The sequence below is a fragment of the Eptatretus burgeri genome, chromosome 15 (genome assembly GCF_056783735.1).
Source record: "Eptatretus burgeri isolate ZD-2024b chromosome 15, Ebu_testis_v1, whole genome shotgun sequence".
NCBI classification, from domain to species: domain Eukaryota; kingdom Metazoa; phylum Chordata; class Myxini; order Myxiniformes; family Myxinidae; genus Eptatretus; species Eptatretus burgeri.
This window is the reverse complement of record NC_140975.1, coordinates 71,984,192-72,006,959: the sequence shown is the minus strand read 5'-3', so window position 1 is coordinate 72,006,959 and position 22,768 is coordinate 71,984,192. Positions and strand designations below refer to the sequence as shown.

The 22,768-nt window shown below is 43.9% G+C and overlaps 1 protein-coding gene across 3 annotated transcripts in view; it reads right to left on the bottom strand.

Annotated features, from left to right (window-relative positions):
• The window catches only part of CUL9 (cullin 9), a 352,312-nt gene that overhangs the window by 180,812 nt on the left and 148,732 nt on the right, over positions 1 to 22,768 (bottom strand). For all 3 annotated transcript variants that reach the window (XM_085856907.1, XM_085856905.1, XM_085856906.1), the window contains 5 exons: positions 17,453 to 17,624; positions 14,047 to 14,152; positions 4,728 to 4,823; positions 1,153 to 1,322; positions 924 to 1,057 (listed from right to left, as the gene is read on the bottom strand). In XM_085856907.1, coding sequence (XP_085713033.1) covers positions 924 to 1,057; positions 1,153 to 1,322; positions 4,728 to 4,823; positions 14,047 to 14,152; positions 17,453 to 17,624 — 678 coding nt within the window. The remainder of the gene's footprint in view (positions 1 to 923; positions 1,058 to 1,152; positions 1,323 to 4,727; positions 4,824 to 14,046; positions 14,153 to 17,452; positions 17,625 to 22,768) is intronic.

Here is a 22,768-nt window from a genome sequence, read left to right as displayed (position 1 = left end):
CAAAGTCCAGCATCCCCAAACATCTTACTAGCTGTGGACATCAAGTCACAGATCGTATGGAAGTTCCCAATCATCGGCACGATTCCCCCATACCTTTCCAGATGTTTCCATACAATTTTTGTTGCCTTTGCATACAGTGCCTGATCCAAGACAAATGCAATGCTCTCAAGATGTAAAAATGACTGGATGGAAATGGACTGTCGCAAGATATCCTGGATGGTTGATAATTCAGTTGGGGTGCATTAGCTGTTGGCAGGTGTCTAATTTTGCATTTGCCATCACTTCTTTGTTCTCTCTTGTTAGGATGTTGAATCCTGTCCACTCGTTGTTGAACTCGTTTTCTCAGATGAGTCATATGCACACACCAAGACCAACCCTAACCCTCCTCTTCGCCTGCTCTCCCTCCCTTCCCTCCCTCCTTTATTACTCCCCCCAATTAATATTTCCATCAAAGAAGCGACGGGTTGCATTTGCTAGTAAAGACTATAAGTAGCTCTTTCAGGAGCTAATACATGGTGGAAACTATAAACCTTTTACTTTATTGTTATTCCACCAAGGAAACTGAAACAACACTGCTGCCTGATATTATTGAGCTCCTCTTTAAGCCTAAACCTTTGTGGTAAACAGACCTATTTTTTTTCCTTCTTTTTTTATACAACCACTTGAAATCCGAGCATCAACCAGCTGTGTGACTTTGGGTGTGGTTTGCATGTCTTGTGCGTGTTCATCCGACTGCAACCTGTGGGTAGTCGCAATCCCTGAACTTGTGACGGCATCTCAAGATACAGCTAATCAAGGGAGAAAAATATACGAAATAGTCCACCTCAGAAATAGACATATAATGATACTCTATTTAGTATTGCAGTGGTAAGTTGGATGATGCTGTGGTGGAAAGCATGAGGTGCAGGGTGTGTGGGCATTACCAACTCCTGTGATCTTTTTTATGATGGGCACAGCTAAAGCCTCCCAGCAGGTCTGGTCCAAAGCATGTGCTGCCTCTACATCAGGCAGAAACCTTTGTGCAAACTGTTGTTCATGTCGCATGACAGTGCTCAGCCTAAACAAGACAAGGGCAAAATAGCATGGTAATGGGAAAACCAACGCACACACATCACAGTGCAACATATGCTGGCCCACGTTCAAGATCCATACTTTAAGTAGAGCTGCAAAGTCTTATCTTCATCGATGTTCTGGGTCCAAGTGTGAGCTTTCATTTTGTAGAACAAAAATGTGCGGCGACAAAGCTGGTCCCGAAACACTGGCCAAAACGTTGGTTTGGGGCCCAAGATCTCGAAACCACGCACACGCGTGTCTATCCCTCCCTGCAACACATGATCCACACAAATGCTCAAGGTACTATATCAAGAACTTGCCCAACCACCTCCAAAAAAAAACAAAAACATAAACAAACAATGCTTCATCAACTGACATTCATGACTCCAATGGGCCATGATATCAAAACGAATTCCCGTAATCACTCATGTTTAAGCCGCACTTTTCCCCCCAGAAATATCTCATCGAAATTTGGTGTGCATGTTATCCACGAAAACTAAAGCGAAAGCTCAATTTCTTCAAATATCTCAAATCAACACAACACCAACCCTCGTTACTGGGTGCCGCCATCTTAAAAATGCAGTGTATTGTGGGATATCTCATGCAACATTGAAAGTATATATTTTTCTGAATAACAATTAGTTTGATGGAACAATTAAAATTATTTGGTTGTAATACATTAGTTTTCTTTTAAAACCTTTAATCTGAACTTCAAAAAAATATACACGGAAAAAGCAGCGAAATAAATGAGGGTATCAATACGTGCATTGCACCACAATAGACTGATTGAGGGTTATCGTTAGCCAATGAATCGCTAAAGACTTGAGAGTTACCGTTAGCTAATGACTCACGAAAGACTTGAGAGTTACCATTAGGTAATGACTCGCCCCAGACTTGAGGGTTACCGTAAGCTAATGACTTGCGAGAATTTAGAGTTACCGTTAGGTAATGACTCGCCCAAAACTTGAGGGTTACCGTAAGGTAATGTCTCGCAAGAGACTTGAGGGTTACCGTAAGGTATTGACTCGCTAGAGACTTGAGGGTTACGGAAAGGTAATGACTCGCCCGAGACTTGAGGGTTACCGTAAGCTAATGACTTGTGAAACTTGAGGGTTACCATTAGGTAATGACTCGCCCGAGACTTGAGAGTTTCCGTAAGCTGACTCGCAAGACTTGAGAGTTACAGTTAGGTAATGACTCGCCCGAGACTTGAGGGTTACCGTAAGGTAATGACTCGCTAGACTCTTGAGGGTTACCGGAAGGTAATGACTCGCTAGAGACTTGAGGGTTACGGTAAGGTAATGACTCGCTAGAGACTTGAGGGTTACCGTAAGGTAATGACTCGCTCGAGACTTGAGGGTTACCGTAAGGTAATGACTCGCTCGAGACTTGAGGGTTACCGTAAGGTAATGACTCGCCCGAGACTTGAGGGTTACCGTAAGCTAATGACTCGCGAGACTTGAGAGTTACCATAAGGTAATGACTCGCTAGAGACTTGAGGGTTACGGTAAGGTAATGACTCGCGAGACTTGAGAGTTACCGTAAGGTAATGACTCGCTAGAGACTTGAGGTTTACGGTAAGGTAATGACTCGCTCGAGACTTGAGGGTTACCGTAAGGTAATGACTCGCTAGAGACTTGAGGGTTACCGTAAGCTAATGACTCGCGAGACTTGAGAGTTACCTTAAGGTAATGACTCGCTCGAGATTTGAGGGTTACCGTAAGGTAATGACTCGCTAGAGACTTGAGGGTTACCGTAAGCTAATGACTCGCGAGACTTGAGAGTTACCGTAAGGTAATGACTCGCTAGAGACTTGAGGGTTACCGTAAGCTAATGACTCGCGAGACTTGAGAGTTACCATAAGGTAATGACTCGCTCGAGACTTGAGGGTTACCGTAAGGTAATGACTCGCTCGAGACTTGAGAGTTACCGTAAGGTAATGACTCGCTCGAGACTTGAGGGTTACCGTAAAGTAATGACTTGCTAGAGACTTGAGGGTTACCGTAAGCTAATGACTCGCGAGACTTGAGAGTTACCATAAGGTAATGACTCGCTCGAGACTTGAGGGTTACCGTAAGGTAATGACTCGCTCGAGACTTGAGGGTTACCGTAAGGTAATGACTCGCCCGAGACTTGAGGGTTACCGTAAGCTAATGACTCGCGAGACTTGAGAGTTACCATAAGGTAATGACTCGCTAGAGACTTGAGGGTTACGGTAAGGTAATGACTCGCGAGACTTGAGAGTTACCGTAAGGTAATGACTCGCTAGAGACTTGAGGTTTACGGTAAGGTAATGACTCGCTCGAGACTTGAGGGTTACCGTAAGGTAATGACTCGCTAGAGACTTGAGGGTTACCGTAAGCTAATGACTCGCGAGACTTGAGAGTTACCTTAAGGTAATGACTCGCTCGAGATTTGAGGGTTACCGTAAGGTAATGACTCGCTAGAGACTTGAGGGTTACCGTAAGCTAATGACTCGCGAGACTTGAGAGTTACCGTAAGGTAATGACTCGCTAGAGACTTGAGGGTTACCGTAAGCTAATGACTCGCGAGACTTGAGAGTTACCATAAGGTAATGACTCGCTCGAGACTTGAGGGTTACCGTAAGGTAATGACTCGCTCGAGACTTGAGAGTTACCGTAAGGTAATGACTCGCTCGAGACTTGAGGGTTACCGTAAAGTAATGACTTGCTAGAGACTTGAGGGTTACCGTAAGCTAATGACTCGCGAGACTTGAGAGTTACCATAAGGTAATGACTCGCTCGAGACTTGAGGGTTACCGTAAGGTAATGACTCGCTCGAGACTTGAGAGTTACCGTAAGGTAATGACTCGCTCGAGACTTGAGGGTTACCGTAAAGTAATGACTTGCTAGAGACTAGAGGGTTATGAATGAGCTGTTACTGTGCCACATCTGATAGATGTCATGTATCAATCAGTAAGAGTTGTCAGGTACGTTTTCTCATTATTTGTTCGGAATCACGTCATTCATCATATTGTGTTTCATACAAGTTAGAAGTGATCCGTAATGCGGAATTAAACACAATCTAAAATGGTTCTCTCCATACGTCCATAAAACGCTGCTTTTGGGTTTACTGCATTTCTAGTACTGAGCTGGAATCCATTTTTGATGGAGTGATTTTTGGGGTGTGGGTTATCCATATAAACTGGTATTTTCCTGAGAATTTTATGTGAAAGTTCAGTGTATGAAGTATTATACACAATAGTGGATTATACACGAGTGATTATGGTACGTTCTTTGTATATTGGGGGCATAGTGGGGTTGATAATTCAGTTACATTTGTCTTTGAATACGACCAAATTAACGCAAACTGCAATTAAAGCACATTGCAACGACTGCTGCCTGTGTCTTGATGCTCATGTGTCTTTCATAAGTTCATTGTTGATTTCGAGGCATCCCAGCTGTCAAAGTTGCCCAGAAAGAGGGTAGCTGGCATTACTGTAGCCACGATGTTTGTTTCGGTAATTGTCATTTTGTTAACGTTATCTCAAATGGAAATGCAGAAGGTATTCTTTACAGGCTGCAAGGTTCTTTTCCTTGCTCACTTGTTCATTTATTTTGCCAGAAAATTTTTGTAAGAACAAACTACAATTGTTTGTTCTTCATCTTTCTACTTGGACAAAATCAGTTAGAAAAGGATAAAGAACAAGTTACCTGTTGACATCGCTTTATTCGAATCTGGATAACAGGCCAGAACCTTGTTAGATTCTCCACCAGTACCACCCTCGAGGCCGAGGAGGATATGTTCACCTGCAAAAGGAAACAAACACTCCAAGATACATAGACAACCATTTAATCTTATTCAAATCAAGCACAACTACTGTAGAACTGCCACTTTATAACTGCTGCCAGTGATGACCGGGTATCAAGATGTCCGGCTTTGATACAAAACGGGATTGACGAGTTAAGGACTTCGTAACAGGCCATGTTCCATCTATTTATTATGTACGCAGTTGACCCTTTTTCCCGGGGCCATCGGCAGTATCAATTGAATTGGTATTTAAATAACCTGAACACGAAGTAATAAATGCTCGTCCCACGGTTCCACAGAGTAAACCAGAATGCCCCTGAGTAATATTGTTACGAATTTGGAAGCCTTCTGCACACAGACAGACAGCCATCCCCGTAGCTTAGTTATTTCGATAAGTGTGTGTTTCTAGTTGGAATCCATGCCCTATGTCTAATGGGAATTATGTGTACATGCGCTGCGAAGTTATTTTATAGATAGGATTGTTACACTTATGACAATGACAACAACAACACTGCTCGAGGAATTGTCCGCGCGCTCACAAAGCGTTTGGTTCTGGCCTGGCGCCAAATGAGAGAATGCATCATTTTGGGGCCAATGGGTGACAAGTGGATCAGAGCCGGGGCGGTCCTTTGCAAGAAGGCGGAGCCGCGACACGAGGTCTGCCCAATGAGAGTAGGCCATGCATGAGCGGACCGTGCCTAGGAAGGACGACGAAAGAAAGGAGAACAAATAATTTGCGCCCCGTCAGCTCGAGTGCGTGGTCTGGTTCTCTGATTGCATCTCGACGCTGGTCTGGTTCTCTGATCGTATCGTGATGCTGGTCTGGCCTCATCTCGTCGCTGGCGCTGGTCTGCGTCTGGCTGCCCTGGTCCATCTTTTGGCGATCGGAGCTCTGGGAAGGGGTGGACGTCCAGCCGCGCGCCCGCGGCCAGGTAGCCAGCCGTCCTGACTCCCAGCCAAACTATCCTCCGCGGGTGGAGAGCCAAATAAAGACCATTTGGGTCCATTTATTTTGTGTGCATGTGTGTGTCTGTGGGCCCAGTCTAGAAGTAGGAATTGTTTAAGTGCCTTGTACATACTTGCATTGCGTAGTCGTGATAATTCTGCCCTTACGTGCTTCCCTCGTTCCCCTGATTATTGTTAATAAATACCCCTAATGTTGAATGTTTCAGCTTGTCTTCGTCCATTCCTTCATTGGTTTAGCACGGTGCGTGTTGGGTCATTAAAAAGGCCGTTGCTGCTGTAGTTGTGCATTTGGACAGACAGGACCTTGGTAACCATCCGCTCGGGTTACGCACGGGTCGAACACGGAAACGGCTCGTCCCGTTCGAGCTCTGTCGAGGGTGTGAATTCCTCGGTAGCTCGCCACGTGGGCCTCTAGGTATTTTGAAGTTTGGCAAATAACCCTGCACCACGTGGTTGAATTATTGACGATTCACGATTCTGTAAGGGACCCGTACCTTCGGAGTTATCCAAGGGTAATGATCTGAATTCTGGGTGTTCGGTGGATTGGCCATTGTCCATTCTGGGTCCATTGGCAGTATCAATTTAATTGATACTTCTCTGCCCTCAAACCCAACCAGATGCAGCCAAGTGAGCCTTGTTCAAAAAAAAAAAAACATACCCATCAGAGATGGTGAATCCACCACCATTGAAAAATAATTGAAATCAGATAAGCGGTTTTCCATTTATTACAAAAAACATTTTTTCCAAGATGGCCGCCCCAGTCGGCCATCTTGGATCCGGCCATGCCCAAAATCAATAGGGTTCTTCCTTTTCAGGTAGTACATGTGTGACCCAAATTTCAAATCGATATGGTGAACAGTTTATGAGTTATCGCACTCACAGCTATAAATGTTGACGCCCCGCCAGCCAGCCGGACGGACGGACGGACAGACTACCCGGGTGACAACAATATCCCCCTTCCGCCACGCGGCGGGGGATAAAAAAAAGTTATCAGATTCATACAATTAAATAATTCTGGCCGCCAGACCATGTGGCTAATCGGGTTGAAATTTAATAAGTACATTCCACATGTCTACTTGATCGTAATTGTGAAGTTTTACATTGAGTGATGAAGCGATTCCAGAGAAAACATTGTTTAATATTTTTCTTCAATCCAATATGACTGCCAAACCATGTGGCCGAATGGGTTGAAATTTGAAACATGCATTCCCCTTCTCGACTCGATCACAATTCTGATGTTTCACTTTGATTGATGAAGTGGTTCCAGAGGAAACATTATTTAATATTTTCCTTCAATCCAATATGGCCACCAAACTATATGACCTACCAATTATTCATAAAACAAATGGTACACCCATGGCTTGGGGAATATGTGTGTAAAGTTTCTCCACAATCTGTTCAGACGTTTCAGAGAAGATGATTTTAAAAGTTTTTTTTTAACAATATGGCAGCCGAACCACGTGACCTACGACATCATAATATTCTTTTCTTCCGTGAGTTGTTGCATAGATGACGTTCAAGAAATTTCAAATTTTTCAGATGCAGCATTCCACATGTCAAATTTTCACCGGGATACTACTTCACCGATAACGTTACGGTTAACAAAACGTATACCTCTTACAGAGATCTTGACAATGAGCCATGTTTCAATTTTTTCCGGCGAGCGGTTCAAGAAAAGACGACGCACAAAGTTTTTCGGTTTTCAAAGATGGCACCCGGACCACGTGACCTATGACATCGTAATTATCACTTAAAAGCGATTCGTAAAAAGACACTACGATGAAAATTTTGTGTCAATCGGAGTAACAGTTGCCAAGAAAATGAATTTAAAAGGGAATAAACCCGAAAATTACAGGCTGAATAAAAAGAGACAGAGGGGCAATACCCCAGGGTGCTCACCTGGTGGTGGATGGATAGGATTACCAGGAAAACACTGGTAGACGTGAATGACCAACAAGATATGTCACGGAGAATAACGTAAATACCGATGGATTTTTTTTTTATGCCGTGAACAAACTTTGGTGCATCATGGGTGATAAAGGTTGTGGTCAAGTTTCATCAGAATTGTGTGTAGTTTCTGAGAAGAGAGCAAATACATATTTTGGGGTCTACCCCCCTGTAAACCCCCTTCACGACATATATTTTAATGGTGTGAACAAACTTTGGTACATCATGGGTGATAAAGGTTGTGGTCAAGTTTCATCAGAATTGCATGTGTAGTTTCTGCGAAGAAAGCAAATACCTATGTTGGGGGGAAACCCCCGTCGACCCTGCTCGGGCCCGATTTTGTTAATGCCATTTATCGTGCGAGATTCCAATGATGTTGAAGGCCTTGATTTCCAGGGCATCAAGCTGAGAAAAGTGCAAGGCAAGGATGTCATCGTAGGAGGGAAGAGCTGTACTCCATCAAGCTGCAGATGAGCGCCTTGTAAGTGGATAAGAGTTTCGGTGTGCCAAGCAAGGACTTTGTATGACAAGGTTTGGAGAGGAAACCGACTTAGACATGCGGTTTGCCCAAGAAAAGCATTGGTTGTTCGTGAGACCCAAAAGTCTGATTGACAACTTCAAGGGGATTTTGACGAAAATAGATGGGAGGGTTTACCACATGGTCCTTTCAGTGATTGTGAGAGATTTGTCAGCATTGAAAGACATATTACAAGACTTTGACCAGCTTGTGATTCCATCAAGGTGTGAAGAAAGGGAAGAAGCTGCTGCTTCCCTATGTCAAGGATGGGGGATTTCATGGCAGATGATGGAGTCATCTTATAATAATAATAACAATAATAATAATAATAAATGTTAGTGTGTGCGTGCATACGTGCGTGTGCATGTGCGTGAGCACGCGTGCGTGTCTCCTCCATAACTCCTAAACCATGAAAGTTATCAGCTCCAAACTTTGCACGCATGCTAAGGGCACTCCATGGGAATGCATGAGTGAAAATTGGGCGGTTGCAGAGCAAATTAATTGAAAAGGGAATAAACCCCCAAAATCATGGTGAAGTATCATAATAATAAATAATAAGAATAATCAAAACAAAAACAATATGTTGCCTACACTGAAAGGCTTGGTACCCTAATAATAATCCAAATACCAACAATAAATTTCCCAGATTTGTAGGCTAGGAACTCTCATAATAATAAGGATAATAACACCCCCATCCCGTCACCATCCTCACCAGCAAGCTGCTCCTCGAGGGAGTGTGTGCTTCGAGTGGTAAAATACATACAATGTCATTGGTGATGTAATATATATATATATATATATATATATATATATATATATATATATATATATATATATATATATATATATATATATATATATATATATATATATATATATATATATATATATATATATATATATATGGTAAGCCTGGTGTTGGAGCAGTGGTTAGGGCAGCGGCTTGGGATCCAAGAGGTCCTGAGTTCAAGCCCCGTTGGGCCACTGAATTAATACACCAGGGAGTTGATTCAGCCTGTCATCCTTCCGAGGTCGGCGAAATGAGTACCAGTATACTGGGCCGGTGTATACCCAGGTTAAAATAGGTGTACCATATCCCTGTGTCATAAGAGGTGACCAGGGTTGCGTCAGGAAGGGCATCCGGCATAAAACATGTGCCAAATCACTATGCGGATCATATGGATGATCCGCTGTGGCGACCCCTAACAGGAGCAGCCGAAAGAAGAAGAAGAAGATATATATATATATATACACACACACACACACACACACACACACACACACACACACACACACACACACACACACACACACACACACACACACACACACACACACACACACACACACACACACACACACACACACACACACACACACACACACAACTGGAAGTCCTCAAACAAGGAAATGAATAATGATACGTTTGATGGTCCCTGGTTAGACCTTAGTTATTTTATAACTTGGTTTACAGATCCGCCGACGGTATATTTGCCAAAATGAAATATAAATATAAAACACATTTTTAGCCTTTTATATTTATAAATTTTCTGCCAAAGCTGCAAAAATTTCAAAACCCGAAATGTAAACGTCGGCATTTATTTTCAAAATATAATTTCGCGCACGCGCACCAAAATGACGAGTCCCCTTCAACCAAACTACTGCGCCGTAGTCTTCGGTCATGGCGTCTGAGCAGTGGCCAGCGTGGTTGAAATTGACTGTGGTTTCTGGAGTGAAAGTGATTGTTAAGAAGTACGTCAGCGGTATAAATTTGAAAGACTGTATTGGTGATTTAATCACGCAACATCTTGATGACGAATATTCTGGCCGAACAATTGCATCAATTCAGTGCAGCAGCAGGGATGATTCGCAGGCTACTCTCGATCGTGCAGATTTTTTTTCCGTCGAAAGTTGTACACCACTGTTCGTATTGAAAGATTTCGGTGCCAAGTACATCAAAGTTTCCCTGCGAGATGCTGACATTCAGCCTTCAACGGACCAGAAATCAGCGTTTGATGTGCTCATGGGATGGGGAGACGGTACGATCAGATGCCCGATGAAAAGTAAGAGCTGGTTATGGCTCTGATTGACCGTTTTGAGCGTGTTGACTCCGAGTGGACACCTTTTTTAAAATCATATCCAGCACTATGCACTGGTGTGCACGCACACATCTACGACTTGGACAGTAATTTTCTCAGCAATGTTTCCATTTGTTTGATGATCCAACAGCTTTCTATAAGAAATCCATGCCAGACTATATTGTAAAAACAAGTTTTAATCCTTCTTTATTATTTTTCACATCAGATGATACAGTGAACATGGGCATCCTGCATTTGAATGGTCTTCCATCTTCAATGTTTTCTTAGATCCTCCTGGTCTGGGATTTATATTTATTTCCCCCCCCACCCCACCTACCCTTGTCTTTTCCATGGAACATCAGAAAAAAAATCATAAAAATATATGATTTCTAAAAATTGAAATTATATTTATATTTATATTTCGACCTACCGACCCTACATTTTAGCTGAAGAACTGTGTAAACCAAGTTATAAAATAACTGAGGCCTTAAGTTGTTGAAGAGAAAATGGTCAGAAAGACAAAGAGAATAAGATTATTAATTATATATATAAAAGAAGATCCAGAAACAGTAAAAATGAGAACGTGCACATTTCTCATTTTGTCTTTACCAGCAAACGTTCAGAAAGGAATTTTACATCGATGTGCTCTTTCATTCTTATCATTAGATTATTACCTCCACATGCGAAGGTGGACGAGGTGATGTTTTCACCCCTTTCTGCCTGTTTGTTTGTTACTTGCAAAATCGAAGATTTTACAAATATATTGATCAGTCGATTTTGTTATTCTGTCTGTCTGTCTGTTGGGTCGCCAAAATAGGTGACCCTTATTGTCAGTAATTCTGTCTGTTTGGATGTTTGTTCGTTTGTCATCAGCGTAATTGGTAGTAAACGTGGGCCGAATTTGACCAAACTCGGGTGGTTGGTACATCTTATGACCTCGTGCTTTGGAAATTGTGATGGTAACGAGGGACGCTTTGGTTCCCTAGCAACAGCCAAAAAACCTTCAAAATCGGTACCGTTCATGCAAAATCAATTCCGAAAGCCATTATCCCACGTAGGCTTATGAAATTTGGCATACATCATCTACAGGTGATGCTCTACCAAATATATTCCGGTTTTTGTGATATATGGAATAGTTTATCCGCAGCGCCCACTACAAATGGGGTATGCCTGAAAATTGGCAAAAATTGAAGGCCCCCTAGCAACCAGGTGAGTGCATCGATCCGAATGAAACTTTTCAGGTTCATAGCATGCAATGAGTACTACAACTTTGCCTCAGGACATATTGACCGATATTGCTTCGGTCAGGGGTCAAAGGGCAAAAATCGATAATATGCGAGAGCTGGAGGTGCCTTCGCGCCAAATGCTACTCCTCCTTGGGTTATGGTCGGACGGTCATGAAAATTCACACTAATCATCTGGAATGCATTGTGCACAAACGATCGAGCCAGATTTTCCATTTATATCTTTGTTCACCCACAGCACCCCCTCAAACTGGGGATTTCCGATATCAAACCGCATTTTCGGTACTTTTCATTCAAATTGATACCGAGTAGTTATCAGTCGATGGAACTCGATGAGATTTGGTATGCATAATCTTAAGGTGATTCTCTATCCGCTATGACATCCATTTTTTTCTATATCTTATAGTTTCCAAATGGTAACACTCTCAACTTGGGTGTCCGAGGGCCATTGAGCATTCCCGCTGAAAATTCAAAGTACACTAGCTCCAAGACAGTTGAACCGAATCGAATGAATCTTTACATGCTGAAAGACCGTAATGAGTACTACAACTTTGCTCATTTGCATAATGACCTATCTCGAGTCGGTCAGGGGTCAAAGGTCAATAAGTGCATTTTTCAGGCGAAATTACCATTCAAGGCACCCTTGCTCCTACACGGATTATCCGATACGAATGAAAGTTCAGAGGTACATAGTACTCAATGGGAACTACAACTTTGCTTCAGGACATATTGACCTATTTCGGCTAAGTCAGGGGTCAAAGGTCAATGGGTGCATTGTTCGGGCAAAATGACCATTCAAAGTCCCCTTGCTCATACACGGGTTAACCAATTCGATTGCAATTTTGTTAGTACTTAGTACTAGATTAACTCAGATCAGGGGTCAAAGGTCATCGGATGCTCGGCGACCCATGGCCGCCTACCGGCTTGTCTGTTTGTTAGTCTGTCTGTTTGTCGCCTGCAGGTCACAATTCTAAACCGATCATCATGAAACTTCACCAAGTGGTAGAGGTAGTCTCAACTGAGAAGCCTATTGATTTTGAGGTCAACGGTCAAAGGTCATCTTGAGGTCAAATTTCTGAAATCATCATTTTTCATCCGATTGACTTAAAAGTTGAACAACATTTGCATATTGCGTCACTGAATTAGTAAACCAACTATTTTTGAGGTCAAAAGGTCAAAGGTCAAACTTGTAAAATCATTAAATTTCTTCTGAAAAATTGTTACTTTTCATCTGATTAACCTGAAGATGAAGCAGCAATTGCATAGTCAATCGCTGAATTTGGAAACCAACCATTTTTTAGGTCAAAAGGTCAAAAGTCAACTCAAGGTCTAACTTCTAAAATCAACAATTTCAATCTGAAAAATAATCACTTTCATCCAATTGACCTGTAAATTTTAAATTTGTATTTTTAAATTTGTAAATTTAAATTTTAAAGGTTGTAAATTTTAATCCGAATGAAATGAACAATTTCATGTATCCATGGCAACCTTTGGAGGGGAGGGTGGAATTTGCAAGTATCGTGCTCTGCACGACGTCTTTTTCATGTTATTCTGTTTGCCTGTGTGTTTGTTGCCTTCAGGTCACAATTTTAAACCGATCTTCATGAAGCTTCACCACATGGTAGAGTTTGTCATATGGAAGAAGCCCATTGTTTTTTAGGTCAATAAGTCAACACAGGCCAAAGGTCAACAACTCAGGTGATATTTCTAAAATCCTCCATTTTTATCCCATTGACTTGAAATATGAAGAGGATTTACATTTCATGTCACTGAATTTGAGCAACCAATTCTTTTTGAGGTCAGCATCGACCAAAAGGTAAACATAGGCCAAAGGTCAACAACTTAGGTGAGATTTCTAAAATCCTCATTTTTCAGCCGATTGACGTGAAATTTGAAGAGGATTTTTTTTCAGGTCACTGAATTCAACCAGTGAATTATTTTTGAGGTCAAATTTGTTTTATGGATTTTGCCAGTATCGTGATCTGCACGACGTCTTCTTCTTCTTGTTTGTTTGTGTGCCGGATATATCAAAAGGTTGTGAACGGATTCGGAGGAAATTTTGTGGACAGGTTGGTTGTGTGACAAGGACGAAATGATTAGATTTTGGTGAAGATCATGATCCGGGTCTGACTACGAGAATTTTTTTATGTGATTCGTCACCATTGAGAGATTGGGCTCAAAAACTATATAGTGCGGTAGAGAATGATATTTCAAACATGTATTGGGCCCAACATGTTCTCGTGGATCAGGCATTGTGTGGCGGAGGTATGTGCTCTACTGAGTGCCCTTCTAGTTTTATTCTATGCTTAAATTATCAACGAATAAAAGTTATTTGCAAAAACAAACTTTTTATCATCATTATCTTGGTGAAAACTCAGAATGACAACAAATGTTTAGCAAAAGTTGACAGATCTGCACTATTTTCATTCCTACCCATTTGAGGGTGTCAAACAAACAGTGTAAAACTTACTGTGCTAAGTTCGGTGCCGAGGTTTTCGGAATCTTCACCAGCTGTGACCACAACACGTGATGGCATGTAACTCGAGTCTTCACTTGCCACCAGAAGTGTCAGCTTCCTGTCATACAACCACAGTAACACAACCACCTCATGTCACAGCAGCACAAATATAGCTGAACTCCAAATAAACCTGAAATTAACCTGGTTAACAAACAGACTGTATGCTTCATTTCCATGATGAGGTTCAGTAATAAAGCAGGGAGGTGGTGGGGGGGGGGGGTGGGGAGGAGAAGAGAAGATTGTCGGAACAGATTTTCATACTGATAAGGATCTATATATTAAGACTGAAGGACCAATTTTGTGCTCCTCCTAGCGGTCGCATCGTGTTTTTCTCGGAACTGTGACCTGGACTGAAAGAAACTTCGTACCTGTTAGAGTGCATCTCACATAGTGGCAATAGTCAACTTTCAACTCTGAAGCAGAAAAAAACACTTCGTTTTACATTCGTTTACATGGCGACGTGTGACGTCACCGCTGAGAGGAGTAAGGACATCATGACATCATCGGTCATTCGCTGACGTCATTACGTCTGTCGCCGAAGGACCAATTTTGTGCTCCTCCTCGCGGTCGCGTCACGTTTTTCTCAGTACTGTGACCTGAGAAGTTTTGACACGGTGTTTGCACGCCAAAGTAGACACGTGCACAAATCAGGGGACTTCTTCACAAGGAGTAGTGTACACCAAAAATGTCGTGTACAAGGACGTTTTGTAGGCCTCATTAGGTAAGGCCATGGAGTACATTGACTGGGATCCGGCTCTTACGAGAGCCGCCACTGGTTGTCATATTGCGCTCATGGAACGGGATCAGTCTGTGACGGGGTTTCGGCTAGTCAGTAATAAAGTCTGTCTTCAGATATAGCATTACAATTGGGGATCATGAGAAGTCCAGGCCACAGTGATTTCCAGCCCTCGACCAAATCCCAGTCTGCACCCCTTATGTGTCACGTACCTCCCGCTGAGGGTCCCGCTCAACCTCAACCCGCCAAGGGTCCCACTCAACCTCCCCCCGCCGAGGGTCCCGCTCAACCTCCCCCTACCGAGGGTGCCGCTCAACCTCCCCCCGCCGAGGGTGCCGCTCAACCTCCCCCCGCCGAGGGTGCTGCTCAACCTCCTCCCGCCGAGGGTCCCGCTCAACCTCCACCCCACCCCCGCCGAGGGTCGCATTCAACCTCCGCCCCCCCTCGCCAAGAGTCCCGTTCAACCTCACCCCACCCCCACCGAGGGTCATGCTCAACCTCCACCCCCTCCTTGCTGAGGGTCCTGCTCAACCCCCCCCCCAAACCTCTTCGCCTCTTCCCCCACACGCACTGCCACTCTCCGCCTCCATACACACTGCTGCTCTCCGATTCCCCCCCACAACACACTACCGTTCTCTGTTTCCCCACAACAGACTGCATCCCCCGCCGCTCAACCTCCCCCCGCCGAAGGTCCCGCTCAACCTCCACCCAACCCCCGCCGAGGGTCCTGCTCAACCTCCATCCCCCCCCCCCCTTGCTGAGGGTCCTGCTCAACCTCCCCCCAAACATCTTCTCCTCTTCGCCCTCACACACTGCCGCTCTCTGCTTCCGCCCCCCAACACACTGCCGTTCTCTGTTTCCCTCCAACAGACTGCCATTCTCCGTTCCCCCCCAATAGACTGCCATTATACTCCCCCTCACCCCCAACAGACTGCCATTCTCCATTCCCCCCCAAACACACTGCCGTTCTCTGTTTCTCCCCCAACACACTTCTGTTCTCCTCCCCCCCCCCCCCAACACAATGCTGCTCTCTGTTCCCCCCCCCCCAACAGACTGCCATTCTACTCCCCACCCCACCCCCAACAGACTGCCATTCTCCATTTCCCCCTCCACCAAACACACTGCCGTTCTCTGTTTCCCCCCCCAAACACACTGCTGTTCTCTTCCCCCCCCCCCAACACAATGCTGCTCTCTGTTCCCCCCCCCCCAACAAATTGCTCTTCTGTTCCAACCCCTCCACCCCAACACATTGCCATTCTCCATTTCCCATCAACACCCTACCGCTTTGCGCTTCCCCCCAATACACTGCCATTCTCTGCTCCCCCCCCAACACACTGACATTCTCCGTCCCCCCAACACACTGACATTCTCTGTCCCCCCCCAACACACTGACATTCTCCGTCCCCCGCCCCCCAACACACTGACATTCTCCGTCCCCCGCCCCCCAACACACTGACATTCTCCGTCCCCCCCCACCACACTGACATTCTCCGTCCCCCCCAACACACTGACATTCTCCGTCCCCCCAACACACTGACAATCTCCGTCCCCCCAACACACGGCCATTCTGCGTTCCCCCCCAACACACGGCCATTCTCCGTCCTCCGTCCCCCCCAACACACTGCCATTCTCCGTTTCCCCCAACAAACTGCCATTCTCCCCCCCCCAACACACTGCCATTCTCCATTTCCCCCACCCCCCAACACACTGACATTCTCTGCCCCCCCCAACACACTGACATTCTCCGCCCCCCCCCAACACACTGACATTCTCCGTCCCCCCAACACACGGCCATTCTCTGTTTCCCCACCCCCCCCCCAACACACTGCCCTTCTCTCCTTCAACTCTCCTAACAATGGATGGAGGACCTCTATTTCAGACATTAGATCAGGGCTATCTCTCTGGACATATCTCGAGCATTTGACACATTCTGACACCCGGTCTTGTTCTCCAACCTCTGCCAATGACATCCAAGGCCAGCTCCTCTCATGGCTTGTACCGACTCCTCTACTCTTGTAATCAACACATTGTTAATATAATTCTCATCTACTCTCCTTGTCAAGGTGAGAGTGCCCTAAAGGCAGTGTCTTGGGCCCAGTCCTTTTCCTCATCTCAATCAACAATCTTTCCAATTCACCGTCATCTCATCCTTCAGACAGGCAGGCAGCAGTTGAAAAATTCAACACTCTCACTCTGTTTCTCGAAAAGGTGAACTCTCCCATCTTCTTCCTTAATGAAGCTCTGGAAGAAGTTCAGTCACTCAAACTCTTGGGCTTCACCATCAGCCATGACCTTTCGATATAGGGCAAACCATATATCCAAGTTTGCCTTCCAAACCAGCCAGTGAGCATCCTTCGATGTGCAAGATCTGTGTGCGGCTTCCCAAATGAGACACCTAATGATGATGACCGTGTTCTCGCATTTCCACCAGTCTAAAGTTCATCACAAAAAAGATAGTACGAATCAACAATCATTTAAAAAAACGAAACTGGTAAAAAAAAAATGAACAAAATAAATGAATAAATATACAAAAACAACAACGAACAAACAGCAAAATAATTTAAAATTAAAAAAAAAAAAAAAAAAAACCTTGTAAGGTCACAGCTCGCACCAAAACAGTACCTGACAATGATGCCTCTGACAATGTGTATGTTGATGAAGTGAGAGCCAGAGCTGCCATTGGACTCCCAGTAAGTGCGAGGGTTCCCGTCAAATATCTTGCCAAGGCGGTGAGGATTGGATGATACCTCCACCTTCTCCCAGCATTTATCCTCATGTAGCTCAACTTTAGATCCTGAATAATTAAGAGCAGATGTTTACATAAATCGTGAAACATCATTTTACCTCCAAGAAACAAAATGCTTGTGGGAGGAGCATGCCAATCTATAATGATAAATGTCAGTGTGTGTCAGTCAGTCTCTGTCTGTGTTGTTGGTTATCCCTATATCATGAGGGATTCAGAGGGTGGAGCGGAGTCCTCCCAGGTCACAAAGTATCCACCTCCATTTCGGTAATGGCGGAGGGGAAGAGGGGGGGAGGGGAGTCACCATTCATGGACCAAGTTGTGAAGTTTTGTTGTTCTCAAAGTTTTGAGCAGAGGGCTCTTTGCAGGATCATTAATGAGCCCCAGACAGCTTCCAACTGCAGTTAGTTTGTAGTAATATTCCCTGGGATGGTTTTTAAGATATCTGGAAGGTTCTTCTTCATCATTCTCATTGCTCTCATAATCACTGGTACAATTTTGGCACTCTTCAGATTCCACAATCTTTTGACAAAATCACTGCAAACTGATACCTCAAAAAAATTTTTATACTTCCACTTATTGTGGTGGCATGATTCCATGCTTTCAACTGCCTATGATCAACAGTGCATCGCCACTGCTACCAAATATAGGGGCACCACTGATGCAATGCCCCTATTACCAGTTTCACCGACCGTTTCGAAGGATGACAGTTTGTCAACCACACCTGGTGTTAATTCAGCGGCTGACGGGACTTAAACTCAGGATCCTAAGATCCTAAGATCCCAAGCCAGCCACCCTAACCACTAAGCCGAGCTGTTCGGGTTAGCCAACACAAGGCTTAATACCTCAATTAGCAATGCCATTTAAAAAAAAAATTTATACCGAAGTACTGTACTATATCCGGTCACAATGCTTTGTTTTCTACGTTCATGCTCGATGGAGGATCATCAGGTCATATGTGTGCGTTACTTCCTTGTTCTTAATGATTGCTTTTGGTTCATGTTTCCATGAGTTTTCTGGGACTAGGATATTGAAGTTTTTGCAGATGTGCCCGTGGATTACTTTACATACCTTGCTGTGCCTTTGTGTATATAGTTGTTCCGATATGAGTATTTTTTACATCCCAATAGGAGGTGACTCGTGCTTTCTGTTTCCACTCTGCAGAACCTGCACTTGTCCAATTGACTCAGTCCCACCATTTTCTTAAAGCCACTTGTGTGGTGTCCCTGGTCTTGGGGATTAATAATGATTCGTTCTCCATCCCAGTTGAGCTGATATCTTCTTAGCCATTCCAATGAGCCTTCTTTGTCTCAGCCCAATCTGTCCAACTCTTTTAAAAAAAAACCTTTCTGTTCTTTTGTCATTCTCCCAAGTTGTCGGTGTATATCTGTTATTATTTAATTTTGTATCTTTCTTTCGTATTTTTTGCTACAACTACCACCGCCACCGACGGTGAAGGAGGTATTGTTTTCACCCCTTTCTGTGTGTTTGTTTGTCTGTTTGTTCGTTTGTGTGCAGGACATCTCAAAAAGTTGTGGATGGATCCGGATGAAATTTTGTGGACAGGTTGGATGTGTGACAAGGACGATCTGATTAGAATTTGGTGAAGATCCGGATCCCACATCCGCTTTGCCTCCCCCACCTCCCGGAGTGTTGAGCGACGTGTGATGAAGCGTCGCTACCCCCCCCCCCCCCACACATTACTCGCTCTCCCCTTACTCGCTCCTCTCTCTCTCTGTCTCTCTCTCTCTCTCTCTCTCTCTCTCTCTCTCTCTCTCTCTCTCTCTCTCTCTCTCTCTCTCTCTCTCTCTCTCTCTCTCTCTCTCTCTCTCTCTCTCTCTCTCTCTCTCTCTCTCTCTCTCTCTCTCTCCCGTCCCACCTCCTCGCTCCCACACCCCTCCCTCCTCGCTCTCACCCCTCTCTCAACCCTTTGTCTGACACCCACCTCTCTCTTCATATTCCTATCAGCGTAATGACGGATGGCATTTGCTCGTAACATATAAAGTTAAAGCTATGTTATCCGGCAACCGCCGAAACCCTGCCAGTTCATCAAATGCTGGTTATGAAAATGTTACATAGAATGATACAAAAGAGCAACTTAATCAACTTTGCCTTTGAAAAACAGATCAAATAACAACATTATTTCAGTATAGTCGAGGTAATTACCAATTAATTATGCAAAACAATGACGTACCTGTATTACAAGACATAAACTCGACTTTTGAAATTGATGGATGAGCTGAAGTGTCAACATCCACTTGCTCAGCCTCATCATCTTGTTGAACTCCAGAGGCTTTCTTGAACCATTTCCTTATGTTGGACTGCCACGTTGTTTCTTGCATCCTCCTCATGAAATATTCTTGTACGAGGTTCAGCTGAATCACTTCCTGGGTGGTATAAGCTTTCTGCCTTCCAGCAAACTTCATAAGCATCCACTCTTTGAAGTGGATTATAGTCACTTGCTTGCGTCACCATACTGAAAATTTATTGGATCGTGATCTGCAAGACTTTTGTTCTCCTGAGATATCAAGTTGCCGTATACCATGGCACAGTTTGAAACAAGCCAGCCAGCCATCAGAAAAGGCACATTGATCGGTCAATCCCATCTGATCACGAAAATACTTTCTCTTCTCAATTAACATCGTCCTGAGATTGGTGCTCCCTCCAAACGCTTGAGAACAAACCATTCATACAAAACTTTATCTAGCTGCTCCACATTTGGCTTGTGTCGACTACGGCACTTGTCAGCAGCTATATCCGTCTCTGACTTGGTGAACATTCCAGTGACTTGTCCTTCTGGGCCTTGATGTCAGAGATGGTTGACGATCCGACGTTGTACTCGAACATCAACGCATTTCTGTTGTCTCCCTTCTCCAGTCTCCGACATATGTCAATCTTCTGGTTGACTGTGACAACAATCCTCTTCCTTTTCCCTCCAATACTGTAACAGATGCCATGATGCTTTGGAAGGTGAACTTCTTCTCCCTCCCACCCCCGAGTTTTCACTTACACGTTATACCCAATATTTGGGATCATGTGATTGGTCGTTAGGCAGAGAGAGCAGGATGTGTCATGGCAAAGATCAGGACATGGATTTGTTCCCATTGTTTGGGTACATTGAACCTTGACTCAGGAAACATTACCGAAGGGTTTTAAAAAGCAAGGAAGTGAATGCCTGACGTGTTGAGAAGCCAGGATATTTTTGGGCACCTTAGATCGGATGGTGTGGATCAACGACAGCTGGACGTGAATCTTGAACCAGGAGGCTGCAACAGAAGGTCGGCAAGAGAAAAGCCTCGTTTTCACAGCTGAGGCCGAGTTGATTCTATTGAGGTTTTTTCTGTTTTAATGAGTAATCAGTGAGTCAGCTGTGTGGTTGTGTGTACACAACTTAATTGAGATCCTTGGTGTGCCAGTTGGCAAAACAAAATATAAGCCCCAAAAATGATTTTCAGATGTGCAGTGTGTTCCAGAAAAAAAAAAAACGATCATATGTAAATTTAACATTTTTTGCATTTTGTCGCACAAAAGCCACAAATGGTCCAGGAAGGCCAAATATGGTTACAGTATATCCCATTGTTCAAGTGTACAGTGTGTCCCAGGAAAAAAAGTATCACTTTGTGGAAATTTCACCAGTGTAAATAACCCACCGAAGGTGGGCCGAGGCGAGCACTCCGGCTAAGAAGGTGGCATGTCGATGTTATTCTCTTTAATTACAGCAATTACATCACACATGCAAACATGCACGAGGAAATAACTCTTCTAATCAACCCCATTGAAACCCTAAACCAGATCCGTAATGATATGTTGTTCCCACCTCATGTGCTCGGTGACTCCGTGACCACAGCTGATGCACTCCCACTCCATAGCAACCCTTCCCCAACCCTTTTCAGCCCCCCTCTTTATTTATTTTTGTAAACAATGGCAAGGCTCATATAAGAGTTAACACACAGAGCTAACACACAGGCAGGAGCACCATCCCAGAGGGGAGAGCAGTACTTCAACAGGCTGTGGACGAAAGCTTTGTATGTGGCCAGGAGCTCAAGTGTGCCAAAAGGAAGGACTTTGCACGACGAAGGATTCCCAGTCAGCGACTGGCTTTGGAGGCCAGGTTGGAAATGTGGCTTTCCCAGGAAAGATCATGGCAGATAGTGTGGCCCAGAAGCTTGAAAGAAAGGACTTCTTCTAGAGGATTGTTGAGAAGGTAGATGGTTGGGGGGGGGATCCAGACGGTCCTTTCGGAAAGACAAAGCAAGAGTGTGAGATTTATCATGATTGGAAGACATGTTCCAAGTATCATGGTAAGATGGAGAAACAAAATGTACCAACCCATCATGACATTTTTGGGTTTTGATACAAAAGTGGGTTTTGTATCAAATTGTTTGGCAAGTAAAATATCAAATAAACAGACAAAAGTTTCTCATTTCAAGTGCAAGGGGAATTTCAATTTCGCCAAATTCCATATCCTGAATATGTACTCAAACCTACTTTTAAACAGTTTACGTTTCTTGCTTAATGAGCTCACGATACGGTGCCTCGTCGAGGACTCTATAATTTTGAAGTTTCGGTGCAAATACTGTCTCGAAGAACAATGACTGATTATGGTTTTCACCAAATTGTAAATTAATAAAAATAACTGCACTTAGAATTTAATTTGATGACAATACACTTCAAATAATTAATCAATGCAAAATTCAAAGAATAACAAACAACTTAAACAAGAAAAAGAGCAATCAGATTGCAGACCCTGGCCAGGACTTTTTTGTGTGGTGTTTGTGTAGTTTTGTGTGGTGTATTTTGTATGTTGTTTGTGTACTGGTGTGCTACGTAATAAATAAGAGACATAACTAGAACTGCCACTTCATAACTGCTGGTGACCGGGTACCAAGACATCCCGCTTTGATTGGACACCTGACCCTGACCCTGACCCTGACCCATGACGTTTTAAAAAATTATTATTCAATTGAATTTAGAATGGGATTAAAATAAATTTAATTAACATCAAATGGAACACCAAATAGGTACAGTCCTGCATTGGAGTAATCAGAAGGAACCCAAACAAGCAAAAAGCAAACATGAAGTTACCAGGAGGAACCTGGATAGGATTTGGGTTTCAGCTGCTACTCCTCTACCCTCAAACCCACCCGGGCACAGCTCAGTGAGCCTTATTCAAAAAAAATTTAAAAAAAGAAATA